At 36.8% G+C, this 23,023-nt stretch overlaps 1 protein-coding gene across 1 annotated transcript in view; it reads left to right on the forward strand.

Moving 5' to 3' along the window:
* Window positions 1–508: 508 nt before the first annotated feature.
* The window catches only part of LOC145663046 (sialin-like), a 76,867-nt gene continuing 54,352 nt past the window's right edge, over window positions 509–23,023 (forward strand). The window contains exons 1-2 of the mRNA XM_081729204.1: window positions 509–657; window positions 6,185–6,343. Of these exons, the coding sequence (XP_081585330.1) occupies window positions 6,319–6,343 (25 nt within the window). The 5' untranslated portion in view covers window positions 509–657; window positions 6,185–6,318. The remainder of the gene's footprint in view (window positions 658–6,184; window positions 6,344–23,023) is intronic.

Below are 23,023 nucleotides of genomic sequence, written 5' to 3' on the forward strand. Positions count from 1 at the left end.
ATACCCGTTGGGAACCACTGAAATTTACCATGATCTGTAACATATAAATGGTAATATTCGAGGTCGAGTACAAATCACATTTTGAAACACGTCACGATATTGTACCTATGCACTATAAAATGCACAAACAAGTTTATGTTAGTGGGAAAATGCATTAAAATACACGCGAGAATTTTAAGTGCATCATCAAATACTTACTTTGAGCCATTATTGTTAGTGTATATTATTTTATAAGCTAGAAATGTTCTATTCGAATAATAAATACATCTATATGATTCATCCTTATATATATATTTTCTGTTAAATTTGTTTTCTTTGAAATTTTCGTATATCTACTGTTTCCTACAATGAAAAGAAAATTACTTAGTTTAATACAACGTTGTGTATAATGCAGCACATATTACTGTTTTAAATCTTTAGTTTTGTGCACATTGTGTGTCCTCTGTACTACTAACTTCCCTCCTCTCCGAACGTAATACTGTGCTCCTAAATGGCGGCTGTTTGAGACTAGCGAAGGTCGCAGCTGCCTCTATGTAGCAAGCGGTTTGTTGTGTAGCCATAGCCAGCTGTGTCACACGACAAAACAAACACGAGCTTCGGGCCACCGCACAAACCTTCGGCTTTGCTTACAGCATGGTACCTCATCTCGCACGGTTTGTAAGTACATTTCTTTTACTTTGATATTACACATATGTTAAGATTTCTAAATGTATTTATTTAATCATATTTGAACGTAATTGTATGGTATTAAAATACTGAAACTTTTTTTTTTTTTTTTGTAGATTTTACGCGTCGCGTTAGATCTAGCCTACAAAGAGAAACAGCGATCAATTCGCCTTATTCATCATACACACGTCCACTCACAGCTCATAATATTGACATGAACTTCCTCTCGTCAAGTGAGGGAGATATGACATAAAAAGATAGGGACACTATCTCTCCGCAAGAGTGTTGTTCGAATCGTAATTACAATAGTACAGCACGTATTCTGAATATTGTTAGGTTAAATTTCTGAGGTAGTATAACGTTTTCCTGGGTAAAAGATAGGGACAATAGTAATTATATTTCGGTATTTCTTAATCTGTTGCCTGTGATAGACGAAACAACGGCGAAATATTTGCAGTGTATAATTTAAAAAAAAAAATCCTACGTTAAACAATTAAAGCAATCTTCTAGTATTCGACTCAATGAGCATTTATGTGTCTGTCTGTCCGTCTGACTATCAGCTCTCCATGTTAATTCTCACAAAATTTATCCAATTTGAATAAAACTTCGTGTGTATCTTCCTTCAACCTTCGGAAATAACAATAGTATTTGGGGTTGAAATTCATCAGAGTAAGGAAGTAAACGGAAGAAATAACCACTCTTCGTTGCAAGCTTGTAGGCCTATATGAACATAAAGTGCTAACAAAACGATTTTTCAGCAGAATCTAGATTTCAAAATAATTTCAATTAGATGCAATATAATGCATTTTTTAAAAACTAGTTTCCGATCGCCTCCATTGCTTGTGCTGGAAATCGATCATGGATAAGCAAGTACAATGGGGCAACTTACCCCAGACTTCAAAGGTTGTTTACTTAAGAAATGTGTTTAAAAATTTTCTCCCGATAAGATTTTTACACAACATGGCATCACCAAATACGAAGAGGTGAATAAAAAAAATGATAATTTTCATTTTAAAATGTAATCGAGTTTGGTTTAAAATGTATATTTTCTTTAAGCCTTCCGAATCATCCTCACGGAATCCAGCTAAAAATAGAGAATTAAAGGTTAATTTATCCATAATGAGTTCTACGAAAATATTCGTAAATATACGGGGTGGCTTAAAAGTAGGTATACAGTAACGTACTGTTCAGCTCATTGTATTTTATATAATTTCTTATTGTTATCCATCATGTAGACTTAGTGTCTTTATTTATTTGTTCTTAATGTGTTCTTACTTACACCTTAAGCTCGGAAAAGCCGAAGCAAATAAACCCATAAACTAGAATGTTGTACTGTACTTGATCAACGCAGGGGTGTATACCTACTTTTGGTCCACCATATATGTATATATATTATTTTGATGCAATATGGCGCATACTTTTCGAGTCTTACTTTCCCAATATTTAGGTTTAAAATGAATTGGATATGAGATAGTGACCTCAGGCTATTTTCCCCAATTAAAAAAAAAAATCAATATAATGTGTAAAGCATACAATATGGTGGGCGCCCCTCGAGGCTTCCCAACAATCTTGGATTTCAAATATCTCAATTTTGCTAGAGTGAATTTCTCTTTTAAAAAATCCCGATTTAAAAAATATGCTTCTTGATGACTCGTTTCTTCAAAACTGATTTTCATGATTAAGTATTATTTGTTTTAGTTTGTATTAAAATGGTTGAGTTGAGTTGATTTTGACTTTAACGTCTCTTTCAGCAGCGAGGCTATATTAGACGGAACCTACTGATTAACGTGGAATCCGTACCACATGAGCTTCCGCTGGGAATCGAACCCGGATCTCCCACTCCAAAGACGCATACGGTAACCGCCTAGTTACGGAGGAACTCTGCATTAAAATAAGCAAGGGAATGACAATGAAAACATTCAATAATCATAAACTTTCGCTCTCTTCAACTTTCGCAGAGCTCAATTAATTTCGCCAATTTGAATTTCTTAATTGATTGTGAAAATCATTCGGTTGGGTACGCAGATTAACACATAGGCTATACTTATTAAGAATATAATTTTAAACGGATATAAAAGATGAAATTATGATTGAAAAGTTAACTAGCATGATTTCTCGTATATTTACAGTCGTTGTCAAAAGTCTAAGCACACTACGGATTTTTCAGGATTTTCTCTAACGACGCTCTGGATCATTAGCATTTTCGAAAATTCTGCTCCTACAGACGAAAAGCGGGGCAATTTGGTGCCGTATGTGAGAGTGTATAGGGTATTTACTAAGGATAAACTAATACGCGTTTCAGCACTTTCCAAAATTAAGTTCTAAAGGGAGATGCCAATTGTATATTCACAAAATGCCCACTATGAAGAGGCACTATCGTTCGAAGTTTGACATTAAGTAGGTATGTAAATTCTGTTAAAATAAAAATAAGCGAATACATGCTTCAGCGTTTTCGAAAGTTCCACTTCTAAAGGGGAGAAATAGGGAAAATTACGAATTTCGATCTTACAATCATAAATGTTCAATGTGAAGTTTCACTTAAGAGACCTAATCATTGCGAAATTAAAATACCGCTAATTTTACAGCAATTAATATCTTCAAAAAATTAAATGAAATCTTTGAGTTTTACGTCCCACGGTTATGCTAAAGGAGACGGCGATGATGAGTAATGAATGAAATGGTGGAATGAAGAAAGTGGGAGGAAACGGGAGAACCCCGAGGTAACCCACGCACACGGTGTTTGTCCACCACAAGGTTCACATGGTGGGGGCTGGGATCGAACCCGGGACCCCTAGCACCAGAGGCGAACGCTCTGCCACTGAGCCACCGTGGCCACTAATATCTTCAAATAGATAAAAGATAATCAAAATGTAGAACAAGAACGCGGTAGAGAATATTATTTTGCATGAAGTACCGTTATCACGATTCACCTAGTATCTTTCCGTTTGAAGCCGTTAATAAACGCGAAAATAAATGCCTATTTTCTAAATAGTTGGAAATCGAAAGCGGATAAGTGAGTTGTGATAACAGTACCTCATGTAAAATAATATTGTCTAGCGAGTTCTTGTTCCATTTTTCGATTATCTCTTATCTATTTGAAGATATGACATAATTACTGTAAAATTAGCGGTATTTTAATTTCTCCATGATGGAGCCTCTTAAGATGGAGATATGAAATTTGGTATTTAAGCTGTTATAGTAATAAAATAATGTGTGTCTGTGTGTCTGTCTATCTGTCTGTCATCAGCTTTTCGCATAGAAGGAAGTCACAAGTTTGAACACAAATTTTCACCAAATCTAATCGTATACTTTTTTTTTTTTTTTTTTACCGAATTTCGGCACGGGATGGATTGCAGAGGGTCCAATGTATGCATAAAGGGAGATGATAAATATCCGAGACTCCAAATATTAATGTAAAATTTACAGTTTTACAAGTAACTGAGATGAGTAATAACATTTTCGACACTGTTCAAGTCCAACTTTAGCCTCCATCGTCATAGGAGAGGGATTTTTGACGGGGTCTTGAAAAATAACATGACTGATATTGGTGTCAAATTCATACTTTGCGGGGTTCTGAGATGAACAGTAATACCCGATGCTGTTCAACTTAAGTCCCCACCATCATGGTTTTTTGTTGGGAGGTATGAAAATTAAACATGTCCAAAATGATAGAACTGACTGGGGCAACGCCGAAAGCATTGTTTTTCATTGTTTCTTTCTTTATTTCGATCATATTGAAAGGCACAACGCCAAAGAGGTTGCTATTCGTTGGCATTTGCGAGGGGTGATCAGAAAGTAAGGTTACAACACCTGCAATGAAACGTGTATATATTATTTCATACAACCTATACAGCAACAGATAGTACACACATTAGGTTATTTTTCGACATAGTCTCCATATCGTTTGAGGCACTTGTCGCATTGTGGGATAAGTTTGAAGATTTCCTCCTGGCGAAAATCCTGTCCTTGTGTGTTCAGCCACGTTCGTACCAAGTGTTTCGCCTCCTCGTCTGAAGGGAAGTTTTGGCCTCCTAGAATGCTCCTTCAAGTGCGGGAACAGGTGTATGTCGCTTGAAGCTAGGTCCGAAATGTAGAGAGGGTAGTCGATGATGTCTCAGCGAAACTGCTTCAACAGTGTGGTGGTCTTCTGGTCTCCTCGTCGGTGATGTTTTCTTTACCAGTCGCAAACTTTCGACACCATTCTGCGACATACTGACCAGACATTACAGTCTCCTTATAAACCTCTACCAGTTGCTGGTGAATTTTATCCGCGGTTAAGAGGCTTCATTCCGGCGAAGTTAAAATACCGCTAATTTTTACAGTATTTATGTGATATCTTCAAATAGATAAAAGATAATTGAAATGTGAAACAAGAGCGCCCTAGACAATATTATTTTGCGTGAGGTACCGTTATCACAAGTCACCTAGTGGTTTTATTTTTTCAGCTGTTTAGAAACGCGAAAATAAATGCCGATTTTCAAAATGGCTCGAAATCGAAAGCAGATAAGTTTGGTCGTGATAACGGTTTCTCATGTAAAATGGTATTGTCTAGGGCGCTCTTGTTCCACATTTCGATTGTCTTTTATCTATTTGAAGATATCACATAATTAATGTAAAATTAGCGGTATTTTAATTTCGCCGGGATGAAGACTCTTAAATGTTTTGCCCACAGAAATCGAATAACTGAACGGACATCTTCACGAGATCAGTTTTCCAAACGAGTCACCATTTGTGTTAGCTACAACTAGCGCCATAGAAACTCTGCACACCATGTATTAAAAAAATTACAGCACATACCTCATTCCTCTATAACAGACGAAACTCCAAAAATATCGGCGTTGTAACTTTAGTTTCTTATCCTCCCTCGTATTTCACTCATATTAACAGAGGCAACATTAAAGGTGGTCCTTTCTTTCTTTATTTCTTTTATTTCTTTACCTTCAAATATGATTTATTGCATAAAATTTATCCTCCTCGTGCGAAGAACGGGTATCCCAGCTAGTTGAAAATAAAGGTATGACGTATTCCAGCGTATTCGAAAATTTTGTACCTAAAAGGAGCAATATCTACGGTGGCTCAGAGGTAGAACACTCACCTTTCTGAAGGAGGTCCATGATTCGATGCTTGTTCATGTTAGTTTGTGGTGCATAACATCGTGTCCCAGGGTTTTCACGTTTTTTTTTCCGTTCCCCAACATTCCCCCTTCGCTAATTCTTTTACAATAATTTACTTTCATAAATCACATACGGTATCTCCTTTGCCTACAGAGTGTAACAAGCAATTGAAACAATATTTCATTTTATTTCTTTTCTGAAATATGGAAGATTTAATTGTTCAAAATATCAATAGCAATTTCTAGACACTTCCTGTTCTACGATAAAGAATTATTCTCAGACTGTATTTGTGAACAATGCGACTATCACATAATTACTTGTAAATGAAGTCACCAGATTATGCTCGTAATTTTAATGTTGATGAACGCTTCATATTTTAGAACAAAGCGTGTTTATCTTTGCAGGGTTGTTATCTTCCTTTAGCAAAAGTACAGTTCCTATCCAGCAGGTGGCAGCACGTGACGTATGCTTTTATTTCGTCTTAGCTGCTATATCCTTCAAAAGATACGTGCTCACGTTCAGACTAGAGTGCGCGAAGATGGGAAGGAGAAAAATATGCGCAGGTAAGTTGCAATTTATATTACTAAGTTTATTTCAAATTTATAATTTGTTTTATTTGTCATTAACAGGTAGTCCGAATTACAAAATAAAATAGAACAAACTCACGATATAAAATAATGCTTTCGGAATAAAACCAGGGGCGGCTTTAGGATTTTAATTTTGGGTAGGCCCGCTCCCTCGTTTATGGTTACATATACACATTTGATTGATTAATGACAGTAGGAAATTACTTTTAGAGTAGTGCTTGATGCTATTTGTTAAATAATTATCTACCATTAATATAGGATAAATAGTGGAAAATATATTTACTATTTATTGTATCTTTTAGCGTTTATATATTTTTCAAAATTTTTGGGTATGCTCGTGCCTAACCGGTCTACCTGCTAAAGCCGCCACTGAATAGAACAATTCTTTACAACAATAGCTTAGTGGCTTAGAGGTAGTCTTCCCACTCTTTTCTTGTTCCCTTTCTTCCCTTTTCTTGTTCCCTTTGTTCCAATTATCGCAAATAAAGGATGATGAAAAAGACTAAAGAAAAATAAAATGCGATGATGATAGCCCGTTTCGGTTAGTCTTCAGATGCCGAAACTGAAGAGGCGGATCTGAGCATTAAAAAAAAAAAAAAAAAAAAAAATCCACCTCTGGTGTGAGACGTCTCTTGTTCAATTCCAGGCCATGCGTGTGTGTGGTAGAGCACATCATGTTCATGGGTTTTATCGAGGTTCTCTTATTCAAACTCAACAAGTAGGCCTATTTAATAACAGCCACACACACACACACACAATAAAAGTGCAGCAAAAATGTTAAAGTTCTGTGCAATAGACCCTAAGGTATGGATGCAATGTATATTCTTACACAGAATCCAAATTTCGACGATTGACCGTGTAAATTTGTTGTTATGAGTGAAAAACTTGAGCGAATTTGGATAGAAAGGATACACGTATCACAGCTAGGTTGCCAACTCTAGAAAAAAAAAAAAAAAAACGGCACCCCCTGAAAAACTGCTATGATATACAGTAGGTCTAAGTGTGAAGTATCTCTGTGTGGATCCATCCATGGTAAGAAAATGTACTATCGTGAACAAAAGTGCATTAGCACCTATATTCTGCATATCCCTAGTACATTCACTAATAAGCTTAATAGATAAATTGTTCTGTAAATGAGAAACTGAAATCAGCATTGATCATTTTATTGCATTTACCAGTAACTGCCACTTCATTAAAATTATCGAAACGGATGAAGAAAAGTATATTAATCCTTACATAACAATTTTGTGTTTCGAAAATGAAATTTGTTCTTTAAACTTGTACTTCAACTACAGGAAATTGCTTTAAGAAGTCCTTTGTCAGTCTCAATAAATGTGTAAAATTCCTTACAAGTTAATTTCAAATTTTCCCTGATACAGCCCTGTTCTCTCTCTAAAATTATCTAAACAGATGATGGTGAAAGATGATAGTTTGGATTTACACAATGAAAGTTACTTCTTAAATCTTATCTTCGAACTAGATGAAATTGCTTCGAACTATATACAAATTTGAAAAAAAAACGGTTATAAAGGGACTGATAAGTTTTTCCGGTCACCGGCTTTAATCAAAATAACAGCAATATTTCCGGCCAGGTCGGTCAAAAACCGCCCAGTTGTTAACCCTAAACAGAGCAATAATAATAATAATAATAATAATAATAATAATAATAATAATAATAATAATAATAATAATAATAATAATAATAATAATAATAATAATAATAATAATAATAATAATAATAAGTTCTGTGCAACATACCTCAGGGTATGAGTGCGATGTATTTTGTTAGAAAGAATTCAACTTTCGAAACCGCAGGACGATTGACAGTGGCAGTTATTTACAGGGGCAGCTTTAGGATTTTAATTTTGGGTAGGCCCACTCCCTCGCTTATGGATACATATACACATTTGATTGATTAATGACAGAAGGAAATTACTTTTACAGTAGTGGTTGATGCTATTTAGTAAATAATTATTTACCATTCTTTTAGCGTTTATATATTTTCCAAAATTTTGGGTCGGCCCATGCCTACCCGGCCTACCCGCTAAGCCGCCACTGTTTTTTTTTATTTTTGAAAAAAAAATGAGCGATTTTGGATAGGGAGGACACACGTTTTTCTCACATAAAATAAAATCATTCATTCATCATTCGTCTCTTTTAATATAAAGGTTGTAACCGTTAAACATTAAATTCAATATTTCATTTTCGCTATTGCTATTACAATTATTATTATTATTATTGTTATTACTATTATTATTATTATTATTATTATTATTATTTATTATTATTATTATTATTATTATTATTATTATTATTATTATTATTATTATTATTATTATTATTATTATTATTATTATTATTTATTGTCAACTTGTGGACCTTATAAGATTGTAATATAAATACATTGACACACCCGTTAGTGCACACGATAATTCTAGAATGGGAGCGAATTTTTGAACTCTATTTTCTTGCAATTAATAGCTTGAGTGACTATATCCGGCCTTGTTGGTTAACGGAGTAAATCCGTTAGTATCGTAACGGGTAACGGTGATTTTAACATTGACTATTCATATTCCGGCTAGAAGTTACACATCGGCTGTTAGATGGATAAAACGTCCACCAGCGTTCGAAACTGAGATTTCGTATGATCGTTTTACTGCCTTAGCAGAGTTTATATTATTATTATTATTATTATTATTATTATTATTATTATTATTATTATTATTATTATTATTATTATTATTATTTATTATCACCTAGTGGACCTTATATAATTGTAATACAAATACATTGACACACCCGTTAGTGCACACGATAATTCTTGAACGGAAGCGAATTTTTGAACTCTATTTTCTTGCAATTAATAGCTTGAGTGATTATATCCGGCCTTGTTGGTTAATGGAGTAAATCCGTTAGCATCCTAAGGGGTAACGGTGATTTTAACGTTGACTGTGTACGAAACAGATTTCGTATGATCGCCTTTACTGCCTTAGCAGAGTTTATATTATTATTATTATTATTATTATTATTATTATTATTATTATTATTATTATTATTATTATTATTATTATTATTATTATTAGGTACAATACTGCCTCAATAGCTTATATCTAATAACCATTTCGAAAATCGTCTTTGATACACCGTTGAATACCACATATTATGAGAAAATATCTAGGCCCTAAAATTAATTTTGATATGAGCGAAGATATTACAGTATCTCAGTATTGTATTTTTTAATTCTCGCGTTTTTACTCTACTAGTAGGAATTATACTTTCATAATTTATTTGCATTTATCATTCTACCCTTATGGTCAGTGGTGTATTTAGGAGGTGGGTTTTGGACTCAAGTCCCCTTCCCCCGAAATAAATGTGTTAGTTTTTCGCATTTCCCGTACAACAATAATCCTTCTTACCATATCTAAGAATTTCATTGACTTTTCATTTTCTTATGCCCTTTGTTCAGGAATAATACTGTATTTGTCGTATTTCATCCCAAGTAAGAACTTTCTTCTTCTTTTCGTCCATTCTACTCTTTTGTTTCTTTTTCTTAGTTGTTACTTTCTTTCGTTTCTCCTATCATACTTTTGACCGTTGTTAGTTATGATTCAGGTCGGCCGTCAGTAATACCAAAACTAAGATAAACTGATAAGCAAAACTGGTGTTCCACACCAACTTGCACGGATATCAATATAACGCTACTTTAATTATTATAGCAAAGGAATATTTACATCCAGTGTTCGAAGTGAATTAAAAGCAGAGGCGGTATGTTTTACGACATACCGGTTATCTAAATGTTGAAATACAGTGAGAGTATTTGCCTAAAAAATGCATTTCTATTTACATAATGACTGAAAACCATTGGAAGAGCTTCTCTTTAGTTACGGGAAGGGGCAGGCACGTAGCCAGGGGGGGTCCGGACCCCCCTTCCGAGACCATAAATGAAAAAAATTAGGGAAGGATGAAACAAAATGAAATGAGAAAAAGAAGGATCAGCGTTAAAAATAAACTACAGGCAGCTTTTGGTTACTCTTTCTTATGAGGAAATTTGGATTACTTGCAATACATGGTTGCGAGGTGACCGATATATCCTGGAAGAGTCAGGGAATTTGAAAGTTCTTGAAAAGTTGAGGAATTCTCAGAATTTCTGCTGCTAGTCAGGGAGATTTTAAGCTTCCGAAAGCATAGTGCCGTTGTGTATCAGCGTGGATACTTTTTATCATAATGTTTCGTCATCGCATCCTTGCAATATCAAACATATTATTTCAAAAACAATTTTCAACTGCTCCTTTAACTTGTCATTTGAAACAGACAGTAGTTGACGGAATAATAAAAACAAAATTATATGTGGAAAGAAATTTCTGTTAACATTTGATTCAACAGAAAAAGGAACTCAGATATTGCAAAATATTTTATAAGACATTATTGAGTATGTACTTTTTATAATAGTGAATATGTAATTTTTATAATAGTTGAGGTCATAATGAAAGGAAAATTGTTATATTTGAATAAACAGAGGAAGGATGTAAATATTGTAAAATCTTTTTAATACTTTTTATTTATTTATTTATTTTTATTTATTTTACTGGAGATTTCTTCATAGTTTATTAAAAGATTTACCAACATATCCTCACAAACCAATATATGTTGATAGTCAAGTAGTTTAGATTACCGAGCTCCTGGGCCTTCAGAATTTCATGTCATCCTCCCCTCCCCCCGTTACGAAATCCTGGCTAAACGAACCAAAACGAACCAATATATCAGTAAAATTAATCAGAATGATCAGTATGTGGTGTGATGACCACAATATTTCATGTAACGAGCCCCCCTTCACGAATCCTGGCTACGTGCCTGGAAGGTTGCATGGAGGTACTTTGATCCTTCGCCAACGACTTTCTGAAAAACAGATAAAAAATATTCCCTTATCTTGTATTATAGAGAATTATACACGAAAATGCTCATAACCCAGGTTATTGTACTAACAACTTCCTGCAAGAACATTTTCGGACCACTCGGTATTCCAAACCCCCAGAAGATCCTCCCCCAGCAGACATCCCGTAAATCCACCCACGCTCAAAACACGATATGTATATGCATTAAGGCAAGAAGACAAACACATACATACGACAGAAACAATTCAATATAGCACATTAAAATATAAGGGTAACCAATGATGATCTTCAGGCAGCAATTGAGGCGAATAGTGTCCAGACATGTGAGAAACTGGGACTACATTTCAGTATGAGTGGAGAAACCATTCGGCAGCACTTCCACCAACTTGGGAAGCACTACAAGTTGGGTCGATGGGTTCCACATGATTTGACTCCGCGCCAAAAGGCAACGCGAGCAGACACCTTTGTTCCTTTGCTGTCTCGTCTGAGGCAGGAGACATTTCTGGACAGGGTGTTGATATGTGATGAGAAGCTCCACGGCGCCGTCATCATTGGTTAGCATCCCATGAACCGGTTCCAAAACAGCCGAAACCATCACTGCACCAGAGAAAGGGCCTCTTGTTTTTTTGGTGGACTAATCGCGGCATTGTACATCGGGAACTGCTACCAACTGGTCAGATCATCACTGCAACTATGTACTGTCAGCAGTTCGGCCGTGTTGAAGAAAAACTCAAAACTCTGGAGCCAGCACTTATGAATCGCAAAGGTGTCCTCCTGCTACAGGAGAATGCTAAGCCTCGTGTGCCCAAGATGGCCCGGACACCATTCCAAGCCTTGGTTGGGAAACACTATTGCCTCCGCCATACTCCCTGGACCGATTATCACCTCCATTCAGGCCCGTGCTGGCCCACCGGGACACCGGGACGTGTCCCGGTGCGCCCTCCAAAACATCACAGTATAAATAAAGGTACAAGTTTTTAGTAATAAGTTCTTACAGTTTTATTGGTAAAGAACCCGTGAAAAGGTGCAGTGCGCCCTTTACATTAGGGCCCTTGCGAGTCCACATCAAAGATGAACGAATTTATTTACTCTTCTGTATACCACAATTCTGTACAATAAACACATGCAGTTACTATTTTTAAACAACCCGTGAAAGGTACAGTGCGCCTTTTACATAAGGCGCCCTACGAACCATCACATTATAGATAAGTGGTTTTAGTTATCCTGTGTACCAGCTTTATACAGTAAAACCTGCCTTCAACGGACCCTTTATTAAACGGAAAACTGTCTTAAACGGAAATATTTCACGGTCCCATGAATTTTGGAGTGCAAAACATGTAAAAGTCCCTTCATTAAGCGGAAACTGTGTTATGCGGACAACGGAATGCAAAATAAACCTTTAACGGAAAATTCAGAGTTCCAGACTACAGCGTTTAGAAAATGTTTAGACATTGTGTGATAGGGTAAATATACACATGACATGTCTGCGATAAATTCTTCGTTCTTTTGTTAAATTTTTCTGGTCATTGTTGACCTTCCCCAAGCACTACCCATATTCACCCCCACAATTTGTCCGTAGTCCCCTCACCTTAATCAAGAATGAAATGGGAAGTCGGAAGAAGAAGAGGAATACGGTACCGAGTTCGAAAAGGAGTGTAGAATAAAGACGTATCAAGATGATCTCAGACGTTTAAAGGAACTGCAACAATTTGCCTTACGGAAAAATGACACTGATTTACTAAGTGTAGTTTCTCAGGCTAAAGTGTGTACGGAAAGTAGAACAGCTTAGCAGCAATGTATACAGAAAACTCTGCTTGGCAACTGAAAAAATAAAGAAAGTATGTCCATAGCATGTTTTGTATTAATTTTAAACTTTTTGTGTATTAATTCGTAGAGGAAAGAAACATTGTAATTGAAAAATGTACGTACAATATTTTCCCAGTATGTCCGTTATAAGCATATATTTAAAAAAAAAGACAACGTCTACCTCCATTAAGCGGAAACCTGACTTTAACGGAAATTTCTGCTAGTCCCGTTCGATTCCGCTAAAGACAGGTTTCACTGTATAATAAATTCAAATAATGATTGTTAATAAAGAAGCTGTGAAGAATACGGCATCAAAGCTTTCACAGTCTTAATATGCATTCATATATCCGAGCATATTGATTGTTCCTGTGTGTTTTAAATCAGTGTTCGGATAATCAGTACTTATTGTAATTCTAAAATTTAGCTATATTAATTTCCGTAAAATGTGGTCTTCCTGTCACCACGGCACGGCGCGTCCTCAGGTTGTGGATCGAGGAGAAGTCCTTGGGATATAGAGGTTAGCTGAGAATATACTGAATAAGCAGTCGCGGACATACAAGGGCTGATCCTCCAACTTGGGGATTTGGTGTGTGGCCTAAAAAAAAAAAAAAAAAAAAAAAAAAAAGGATTGTTCAGATAAGTTCGCAGAATCCTCGGATCAAAACTGGTAACTTGGTACAAACTCAGCAAGGTAAAATCGACATGAGATTTGGAACATGGAATATAAGAAGTCTCTATAGGGCAGACGCGTTAAAATGTGTAACGAATGAGTTTAGAAATAGAAAATGGACCTAGTGGGATATCAGGAAGTTAGATGAGAAGGAAATGGATGAGTCAAGTCGGGAAATTTTATGCTCTTTTAGGGGGAACGAATTAAAAATTACCGACTAGGACCAGGGCTTTTCGTTCACAAACGAATACGTAATATCAGCAATTACATTGGTTGAATTTCTTAATAGATTTTCTTTTACTTGTCTTAAGGGTCGGTGGTGTAATAGTTTTTGAGTGCACAGGGCATAGTACCAATCGAAATCCATCGTCAGCTGTGCCAGGTCCATGGGCCTAACGGCATGAGCAAGCAGTTCCTGCAGATTTTCCCCTCCTTATTGCACACCACTGTCACGGAGTACTTGTTGATCAAGAAGTTTTATGTTGCAGCAACTGACCCTAGAGCACAAAGCAAGGCGCACAGGGTCAGCATTGACATTTTTGCAACGATACAGCTGACGATGGATTTCAATCGGTGCTATGCCCTGTGCATTCAAAAACTTTATCACTGCTCGCACTTCACACGCGGCGGGAGCTGGAATAGGAACGCCAATCTTCAATCACTGCCACGACGCTACTGAGAGAATTAGGGAAGTTCTGCTGGCGCATGTGCCATGTTAGGACCTTACTCTCTCACGTACATGCAGTCGCTTCGCGCAACATACGGTTTCCTAGCTACGGGACGCGTGGGAAACTTACTTTCTGGATGCGCCTTGTATATTAAAGAAAGCTAAAGGAACAGTTCTCACTGATCAGGATAGCATCTTAAATAGATGGAAAGATGTATTTGATGATTTGCTTAACACATAGCCAAAAAGTAATGTGCGTGGAGAAAGTGAAATGCATGCAGCATAACCGTATATTCCTGAACCTAATCAGACAGAAATAGAAATCGCTATTAAAAAATTAAATAAACGCATATCTCCGGATGTAGACGAAATTCTGGTTGACTTAATTTTAGCTGGGGGGGTGGAATTGTAGAGCAAGATACACAAACTCATTCTCCTTATCTGGAACAAGGATGAATTACCACAAGAGTGAAAAGAATCAATCATTGTTCCAGTTAAGAAGAAAAGCAACAAGACTGATTATTATTGAGGCATTTCTCTTCTGTCAATATCCAATAAATTTTCTTAAACATTCTATTAGCAAGATTGACTCCATACGCAGATGAAATTATTGGAGATCATCAGAGCGGATGAAGGTAAAATCGATCAACTATCGATCAGATATTTACTATTCAACTAATACTTGGAAAGAAATGGGAATACAATACTCTGGCACATCAATTATTGACTTTAGACTAGGGTAGGAGGGAAACATTCTACAACATGCTTACAGAATTTGCAATACCGAGAAAGGTAGATTAATTAAGATATGTTTAAATGAATCCCAAAGTAAGGTTCGAGTAAATTCTTGTTCACGAGCTTTCACGTTGCGAATGGCCTGAAGGAAGGAGATGCGTTGTCGCCATTATTATTTAACTTTGTTCTGGAGAACACTATAAGGAAAATCAAAGACAGGAATCAGGTCCTAGGACTGAACTGTATTTACCAGGTTATGGCGTATGCTTATGACGTAAATTTAATAGGGGATGATAGAACAATAGAAAGGAATGTAGAAATCTTACTTAACGCTTGCAGAGATATGGGGTTAAAAGTAATTGCAGAGAAAAAAATAAATGGAAGTTTGTTGGGATCTTAATACTGCATTTTATGGATGCGTTAAAATACCAAATAATGTTTTCTTTCGACAAAGTGGATACTTTCAATAATCTAGAATTATTATTAAAGGACCAAAACCATAATCACACACACACACACACACACAAAAAAAAAAAGATGTCAACTGAAAGCAGGGATTTCGTGTTATTATTCAGTTAAAAATCTTTTGTTGTCGCGAATTCTGTTGAGGAATTTGTTGCTTAAAATATAAAACGATAATCATGCCTGTTGTCCTGTATGGTTGCGAAACATTGTCACTGACCCTGAGAGAAAATCGCAGACTGATATTATTTGAAAAAATTTTTAAACCTATATTCGAACTCCAAGAGGAACGGGAATGAGGAATGGCGGAAACGCCATGGTGATGAACTGCATAATTTTATACCGTTTACAAAAAACATTGTTGGGGTCATCAAATCTAGGAGGCTGAAATGGGCACGTTATGTAGCCAGAATGGAAGAAATTAGACACACTTTCAAAATTCGAGCTGGAAATCTAAATAGGAAAACGAAAATTAGGAAGACCGAGGCGCACATGGGAGGACAATATTAAAATGGTTCTCGCAGAGATTGAAATATAAAGTAGAAACTGGATCCAGTAGGCTAAGGACGGAAATCAATGGAGAGCTTTTGTAAATGCAGCACTGAACCTCCTGTGTCCAATTCCATAGAGCTATATCAAGTTGTTGATACATTTAGCTTCTTTTTATTTGACAGAAATGTTACTACAGGAACTAAAAAAATTTTCTCTAGTAAAGAGGATTTCGATTCAAGGTTTCCACAAATTAGTTATGTACGTTAATACTAAAACAAATTTGATGGTGATTTTGATATAGAAAGACATCTATACTTTCTTTCAAACTATATATACGAGGGTCACTACGAAAGTTTTGAGATACGCATTGTTGTGGCATAGTTCCAACAATTGCGTTCGGTAGTGGTATCCAGAGCGAAGAAGCGAAGCAAGTTTCAACTAGCCTCGCTTATCGGCGTGGCCGTATCGCCTTCACTTGTTTGTTGATGTGAGCAGTATTCGGCTGTCTAGAATGGATCTCGAAAGGGAACATTTTAGGGCAATGATTCTTTTACGATTTCAAAAGTGGTTTGAACGAGTCACAAAGCCTTTACCGTTGCTGGGGGCATTTGGGGACCTTGCTCCTTCCCGTGCTACAATTTTTCGGTGGTTTGGTGAATTCAGAAGAGGCCGGACATCGCTTAAAAATGAGGAGAGAGCTGGACGTCCGGAAACAGCTTTGTCATATGAAAACATTGCCGCTGTGGAACAAATGATTCGAGAAAATCCTCGAACAACTGTCAAGGACATTGAATCTACAGTGAACATTGGATCGCCAGCAGTAACAAAAATTCTTCATGATTATCTTCGGCTCAGGAAGGTTTCATCTCGTTGGGTGCATCACACTTTAACTGAACAACAGAAGCGCATGCGTGTGGAATTGTGTGAAGAAATATTTGCAAGATTTGATGGGGGCAATTCTCGACGCGTCTCTGACATTGTTACTGGTGATGAGACTTGGATCTATCAATTTGACTCTGAAGATAAACGCCAGTCTACAGTTTGGATCTTTCCAGGCGAAAATTCACTCACGAAAGTCAAGCGATCGCGAAGTGTGGGGAAGAAGATGGTCGCAACTTTCTTCTCCACATTTGGCCATGTTGCAACTGTTACACTTTAAGAACAAAGACTGTTACTTCTCAGTGGTACACCACTGTATGCCTAACAAAAGTGTTCCAGAAGCTTCGGGAACGACGTCCAAGAACTGGATTGCGTGGGATCCTGCTTCATCATGACAACGCGTCCGCACACACGGCCAACATCACAATTCAATTTTTAGAATCTACGGAGGTCAAACTTATGATACATCCGCCGTATAGCCCTGACCTTGCCAAGTGTGATTTTTTTCTGTTCCCCAGGATCAAAGATCACATGCGTGGAAAGAGATTTTGCAGCCCTGAAGAAGCTGTAGTGGCTTCCGAGAATGAACTTTCAACACTTGAAGAAAAAGACTGGCAATACTGCTTCCAAAAGTGATTTTCGAGGATGCAAAAGTGTGTACAGTGTAATGGTGAATACTTTGAGAAAATGTAAGTGTTAAATTGATTTTAAGTATGTAAGTTATTTCACATCTCAAAACTTTCGTAGTGACCTCGTATATATATATATATATATATATATATATATATATATATATATATATATATATATATATATATATATATATATATATATATATATATATATATATATATATATATATAAAATATTCCCATTTGTATGGGCGTCCTTTTAGTAGACTTGTCCACCGCCCTCATTATTATCCCAGCACGGCCCTGCCTCCATTCCTTGGAAAATCATTGCAGTTCAAATCTTTAGTAGAGCTGCAAAATGCACTTGATATCTTCTTCGCTTCACAGTCCACCAAGTTCTACCGCGATGAAATCTATGACCAATTTATGTATAAATTAAAACAGGTATGTGCAAGTTGGAACAAGTAGTTGGCCAATTTCAGAGGACTTACTGGCGTCGATGGCTATATGAGACACGTAGAAGATTTTCGTAAGATTCGAATGGCCATATTTAATGGAGATCACTAACATTACAGGAACACAAAAACTATTATAACAGTAACCAAAATAGTCTACTTCTTTACTAAAGAAAAGCAGAAAAATCTATCATTTTTTAGTAGGAAATTTCATTCTTCATGTTCTGAACTAGTTACTCAATGTTCCGTGGTACACTGTTAAACTAGATGTTCCAATGCGGATGATACTGTATTTTCCAAGGTGGACATTAGTTATCCAGGAAATATTTTCAATTTAGTTTAAGATTGTGTAAGCTAAGAAGTATACATATCTTCAATAAAGGGTCAGGTGGGCCGGATGAAAGGGTTCAGTGGGCTGAGACTGGCCCGGGGGCCGGCTGTTGCACATGACTGAATGAAAATATATTTAATTCTCAAACTCAGGTGGGAAATTGATTCCTGCTTCCCCGTGTTGTGCATAGCTCCCCGAAATAAAATCCTAAATACGTCACTGCTTATGTCTTGTGTGGCATAGACGACAGGCGCCGGACTTCAAACTAAATATTCAGTTTTTTCATTCCATCTAAAGAAATGCCCATTGTATTATAAATTGTCTCGTTTGAAAGCTGCTAAATTCATCTTTTCATAGTGATGACACGGGTCACGGGGCCACTCGAGTCATCAGCATCTGGGTCCGTTGCCCAGACCCTGTCGGACCTGGTGACCGGAAGTACACAGTTACTCTTGAATTATGTAGTTGATTCCCGATGTGACATTTCTTAATCTTGAAATACACAGACAGTGCTGGAATGATCATGGAATACTTTAATATACAGATAGGGTTCTGGTGAATCTAAGTAGTAACTTCATATATTTATGACTAAATTTAGCAGTTATGTTTTTTATTTCAATTTTTACATGATATTTGGAGATGACTGAGATTGTTATTAAACACAATTAAGTAGGCCTACATTTGAAATACATATTGCATTTGTTCTGAATTGAATTTCGACGAACTGACTTTGGGCGCTATCATCAACTTCACTTATGTCTTCAAAACTGTTACAGTCATTTACTTCATCAACAATATCGTACATTTACGAAATCCTTATCAATTAAATGACATACTCTCGCTTAGTTAAAAAATAAAGAATTTCAAATTACAAAAATACAGTAATGCAGAGATGGGGTGCCAGAAAACCTCAAAGTAAATATAAGCAGTGAAACCTCAACTAAAATTAATTCGACGTAAACACATCAGGACGACAGTGAACTTGAACTAAGAATATAAATAGTCCAAAACACATCAGACCCTTCAATGTGATTTTTGTAGTTAAACCAAGAAATAGTAGGGTGCTATAGCACCTGTGTGTGTGTGTATTCCAGGGTTAATCAAGATACCATGTCTTTAATATTCCAATTCATATTTATTCATCCTTCCATTCTGAAAAATAATACAGTGCTTTTCAACACAAGCGATACATAAGTATTAAACAAAACATCCCCATTGCACCCATCCCGTGATAAGCTGCCTACTAATAAAATCGTCCCCGCTCATATTTAACAGTTTTGCTTTGGCCACATACTATTTTACAGCAGTGTGCGAATTGAAAAATTTTCCCAGGGGGGGATGAATTTCACCCACATGCGCACCCAGTTCTCCCCCCCATATATATATATATATACTCTACCAAATACAAAACAGTTGAGATGTGAGATCTTTCATAAATTTTCACTCAAGTAATATTTAGGTTAGCTACGCAAAGTAAGAATTGTTCCCTTTTTCTATCTTATCTTTATGTCCATTTAAAAATACTCCAGAGGAAGAAAAGTTATCCCTGCCAGGGATAAAATTTTTCTTCTCCAGGGTGGGAAAGATTTTTGTCAGGGGGGGAAATCCCTGGCATCCCCCCCCCGCCAATTCGCACCCTGTTTTACAGTATATTTACTTTGTAGTACATAAAGGTATCGTTCAGATCATCCAGTTTAGTAGATGACGTTTCGAAACGCTTTCTGACCAGTGTTTAGGGATGGGCACGAGTCGAGCTAAAACTCGACTCCACTCGAAACTCGAAGCGAATTCGAGTCGAGTTTCGTGTCGAGTCAAAGGTAATTTTCTCGAGTCGAGTTCTGAGCCGAGTTACTGTTTTGAAGTCGAGTTTGAAAAATGGCTTGCTCGTTTAGCTCGGTTTAACTCGTTACGAAATCATTACCTGATTACATTGGAAAGCGAAAGCTATGAGAAATGTAAGCAGTAATGTGGAATACTTTTAGTGTTTTTCACGAGGTGAGACACTACTCGCATCTCGCCTCGTCTCGATTAACAAGACGACAATGGATTTTTATAACGAGACAGCCTCAAATGTCGTGAGCACTAACATAAGTATATACTGTAGTTCTCACCACCAAGGCTGTGACCTACACGGTCAAAGTTTTGAGCCGAAGCAGAAGCCCAACCCGTGTAGGGATGTTAACCGGCTTAGATCCGTTCAACTGAGCGAACAGCTCGAGCAGGCTTGGTTAAGATGAGGCACCGACTCGGCTCAGGTGAGCCATCATCTCGAGTCGGCTCGGTTGGGGTGAGCCATCAACTCAGTTTATTTCGGCTCGTGTCGGTTTCGGTGGGTCAGCTGTTGGTTCGGATCGATAGGGAATGAGCTGTAAGCCGAGCCGTTGAGAACCCTACACCCGGACCAAGCAGTTTTGAACATGTGTGGGCGGCGCCATCTAACTTTTAAAGATTTTGGTTCGAGCCCAGTTACTTGCTCCTCCGGAACTCAAACCCAGAACCTCATAACGATGTCCTTGCTTCCTAGACTTCACGACTACCGAGGTCAGCAGTCAACTATCTTTTAGTATTCAGATACAAACCACCTATTTTTCATGTTTATACACGGTGTTTTAATAATAATAATAATAATAATAATAATAATAATAATAATAATAATAATAATAATAATAATAATAATAATAATAATAATAATGTTATAGTAATAGTAGTATAATTGATAATGATTATATTGTCTATGTAGATTCTTGAAGAAAGTACTTGAAACTACACACAGCATTTGGCTCGTTTCGGCTCGACTCGACTCGAAACTCGAGTCAAATTCGAGTCGAGTTTCGATGAAAACTCGCTCGAACTCGCTCTTGCCCATCCCTACCAGTGTTGAGCGTGAACTATGAAGTCATTTTGACGTAAAATGTAGTTTTGTTATTTTAGAGTAATAATGAAATGTACCAAACCAAACAAAACGTGAAAGGTTACCATAATAATAGTTTAGAGAAAAGAATTGTTTCAAATGTCGAATTTCTTTTGCGACCTCTCTGAATTCTGCCACCTAGTCAGCTTTGCCTAGTTTATCAAGAAATCCGACGCTGCTTGATAGCGAGAGGCAGTATTATGGGAATGGATTCGCTCTAACAACAATGGCTTTCACGTTCAATTCATGAAGTAAATAAAATTGATGAAATGAATGAATGTGGTGAAATGAATAGAATTGGTGGAACAAAGGGAGTGAAAGTAACCGAGAAGACTCGCGAACACAACATTGTTCATTCATCTGACCTGAGGTTGAATAAAGGACCCTCAGCCAACTAAGCCACCATGCCTTTGCCACATGACTGTGTAATGGTGCCTTTTACACTAGCATGACTAATAATGATTACCCTAACTAACTAACTAACTCTATGGCCCATGGAACCCGGAGGTTCAATGCCGCGTTCACAAAAACTCTCCATTGACTTCTATCCTTAGCTAACTGCATCCAGTTTCTACTTTGTATTCCTATCTCTGCGAGGTCCATCTTAATATTGTCCTCCCATCTTAATATTGATCCTTGATATTTGAAACTATCCACTTTATCAAAAGTATTATTTAATATTTTAGCACATTCATAATCTGCTGTATTCCGGTCCCGACGCACTTCCATGTATTTAGTTTTCTCCGCATTTACTTCTAAACCATGTCCCTGCAAGCGTTTAATAAGATCTCTGCATTTCTTTCTATTGTTCTCCTATCATCCCCTATTAAATTTACATCATCAGATATGCCATAACCTGGTGAATACCGTTCAACTCTAGTCCCTGGTTGCTATCTTTGATTTTCCTTATGGCGTATTCCAGGACGAAGTTAAATAATAATGGCGACAACGCATCTCCTTGTTTCAGGCCATTTTCGACGTGAAAACTGGTGGACAAAAATTTTCCTACCCGGAGTTTACTTTGGGATTCATTTAAACATATCTTAATTAATGTAATTAGCTTTTTCGGTATTCTAAGTTCTGTAAGAACGTTGTATAATGTTTCTTTCCTTACCGAGTCGTACGCCTTTCTAAAATCAATAAATAGTTGATGTACCGGGGTATTGTATTCCCACTTTTTTCGAGTATTTGGCGAATGGAAAATATTTGGTCGATAGTTGATCGATTTCGTCTAAATCCGCACTGATAATCTCCAATAATTTCATCTGCGTATGGGGTCAGTCTTGCTAATAGAATATTTAAAAGGATTTTATAGGATGTTGACAGAAGAGAAATGCACGAAATGACGATAATTATTACAGTCAGTTTTGTGGTCTTTCTTGTGAATTGGAACAATGATTGATTCTTTCCAGCCTTGTCGCAATTCTTCCTTGTTCCAGATAAGAAGAATAAGTTTGTGTATCTTGTTCCACAATTTTTCGCCTCCAGCTAAAATTAACTCAGCCGGAATTTCATCTACACCCGGAGATTTGTGTTTCTTTAATTTCTTTATAGCGGTTTCTACTTCTATTCGGTTGGGTTCTGGAATATACGGTTCTGCGGTGTGTATCTCCTTTTCTCTATGCACACTAGTTTTTGGTTGCGTGTTAAGCAAATCGTCAAAGAAATCTTTCCATCTATTTAAGATGCTATCCGTATCAGTGGGAACTGTACCGTCAGATTTC

Source organism: Thermobia domestica, chromosome 10, assembly GCF_964235325.1.
Source record: "Thermobia domestica chromosome 10, izTheDome1.hap1.1, whole genome shotgun sequence".
NCBI classification, from domain to species: Eukaryota; Metazoa; Arthropoda; class Insecta; order Zygentoma; family Lepismatidae; genus Thermobia; species Thermobia domestica.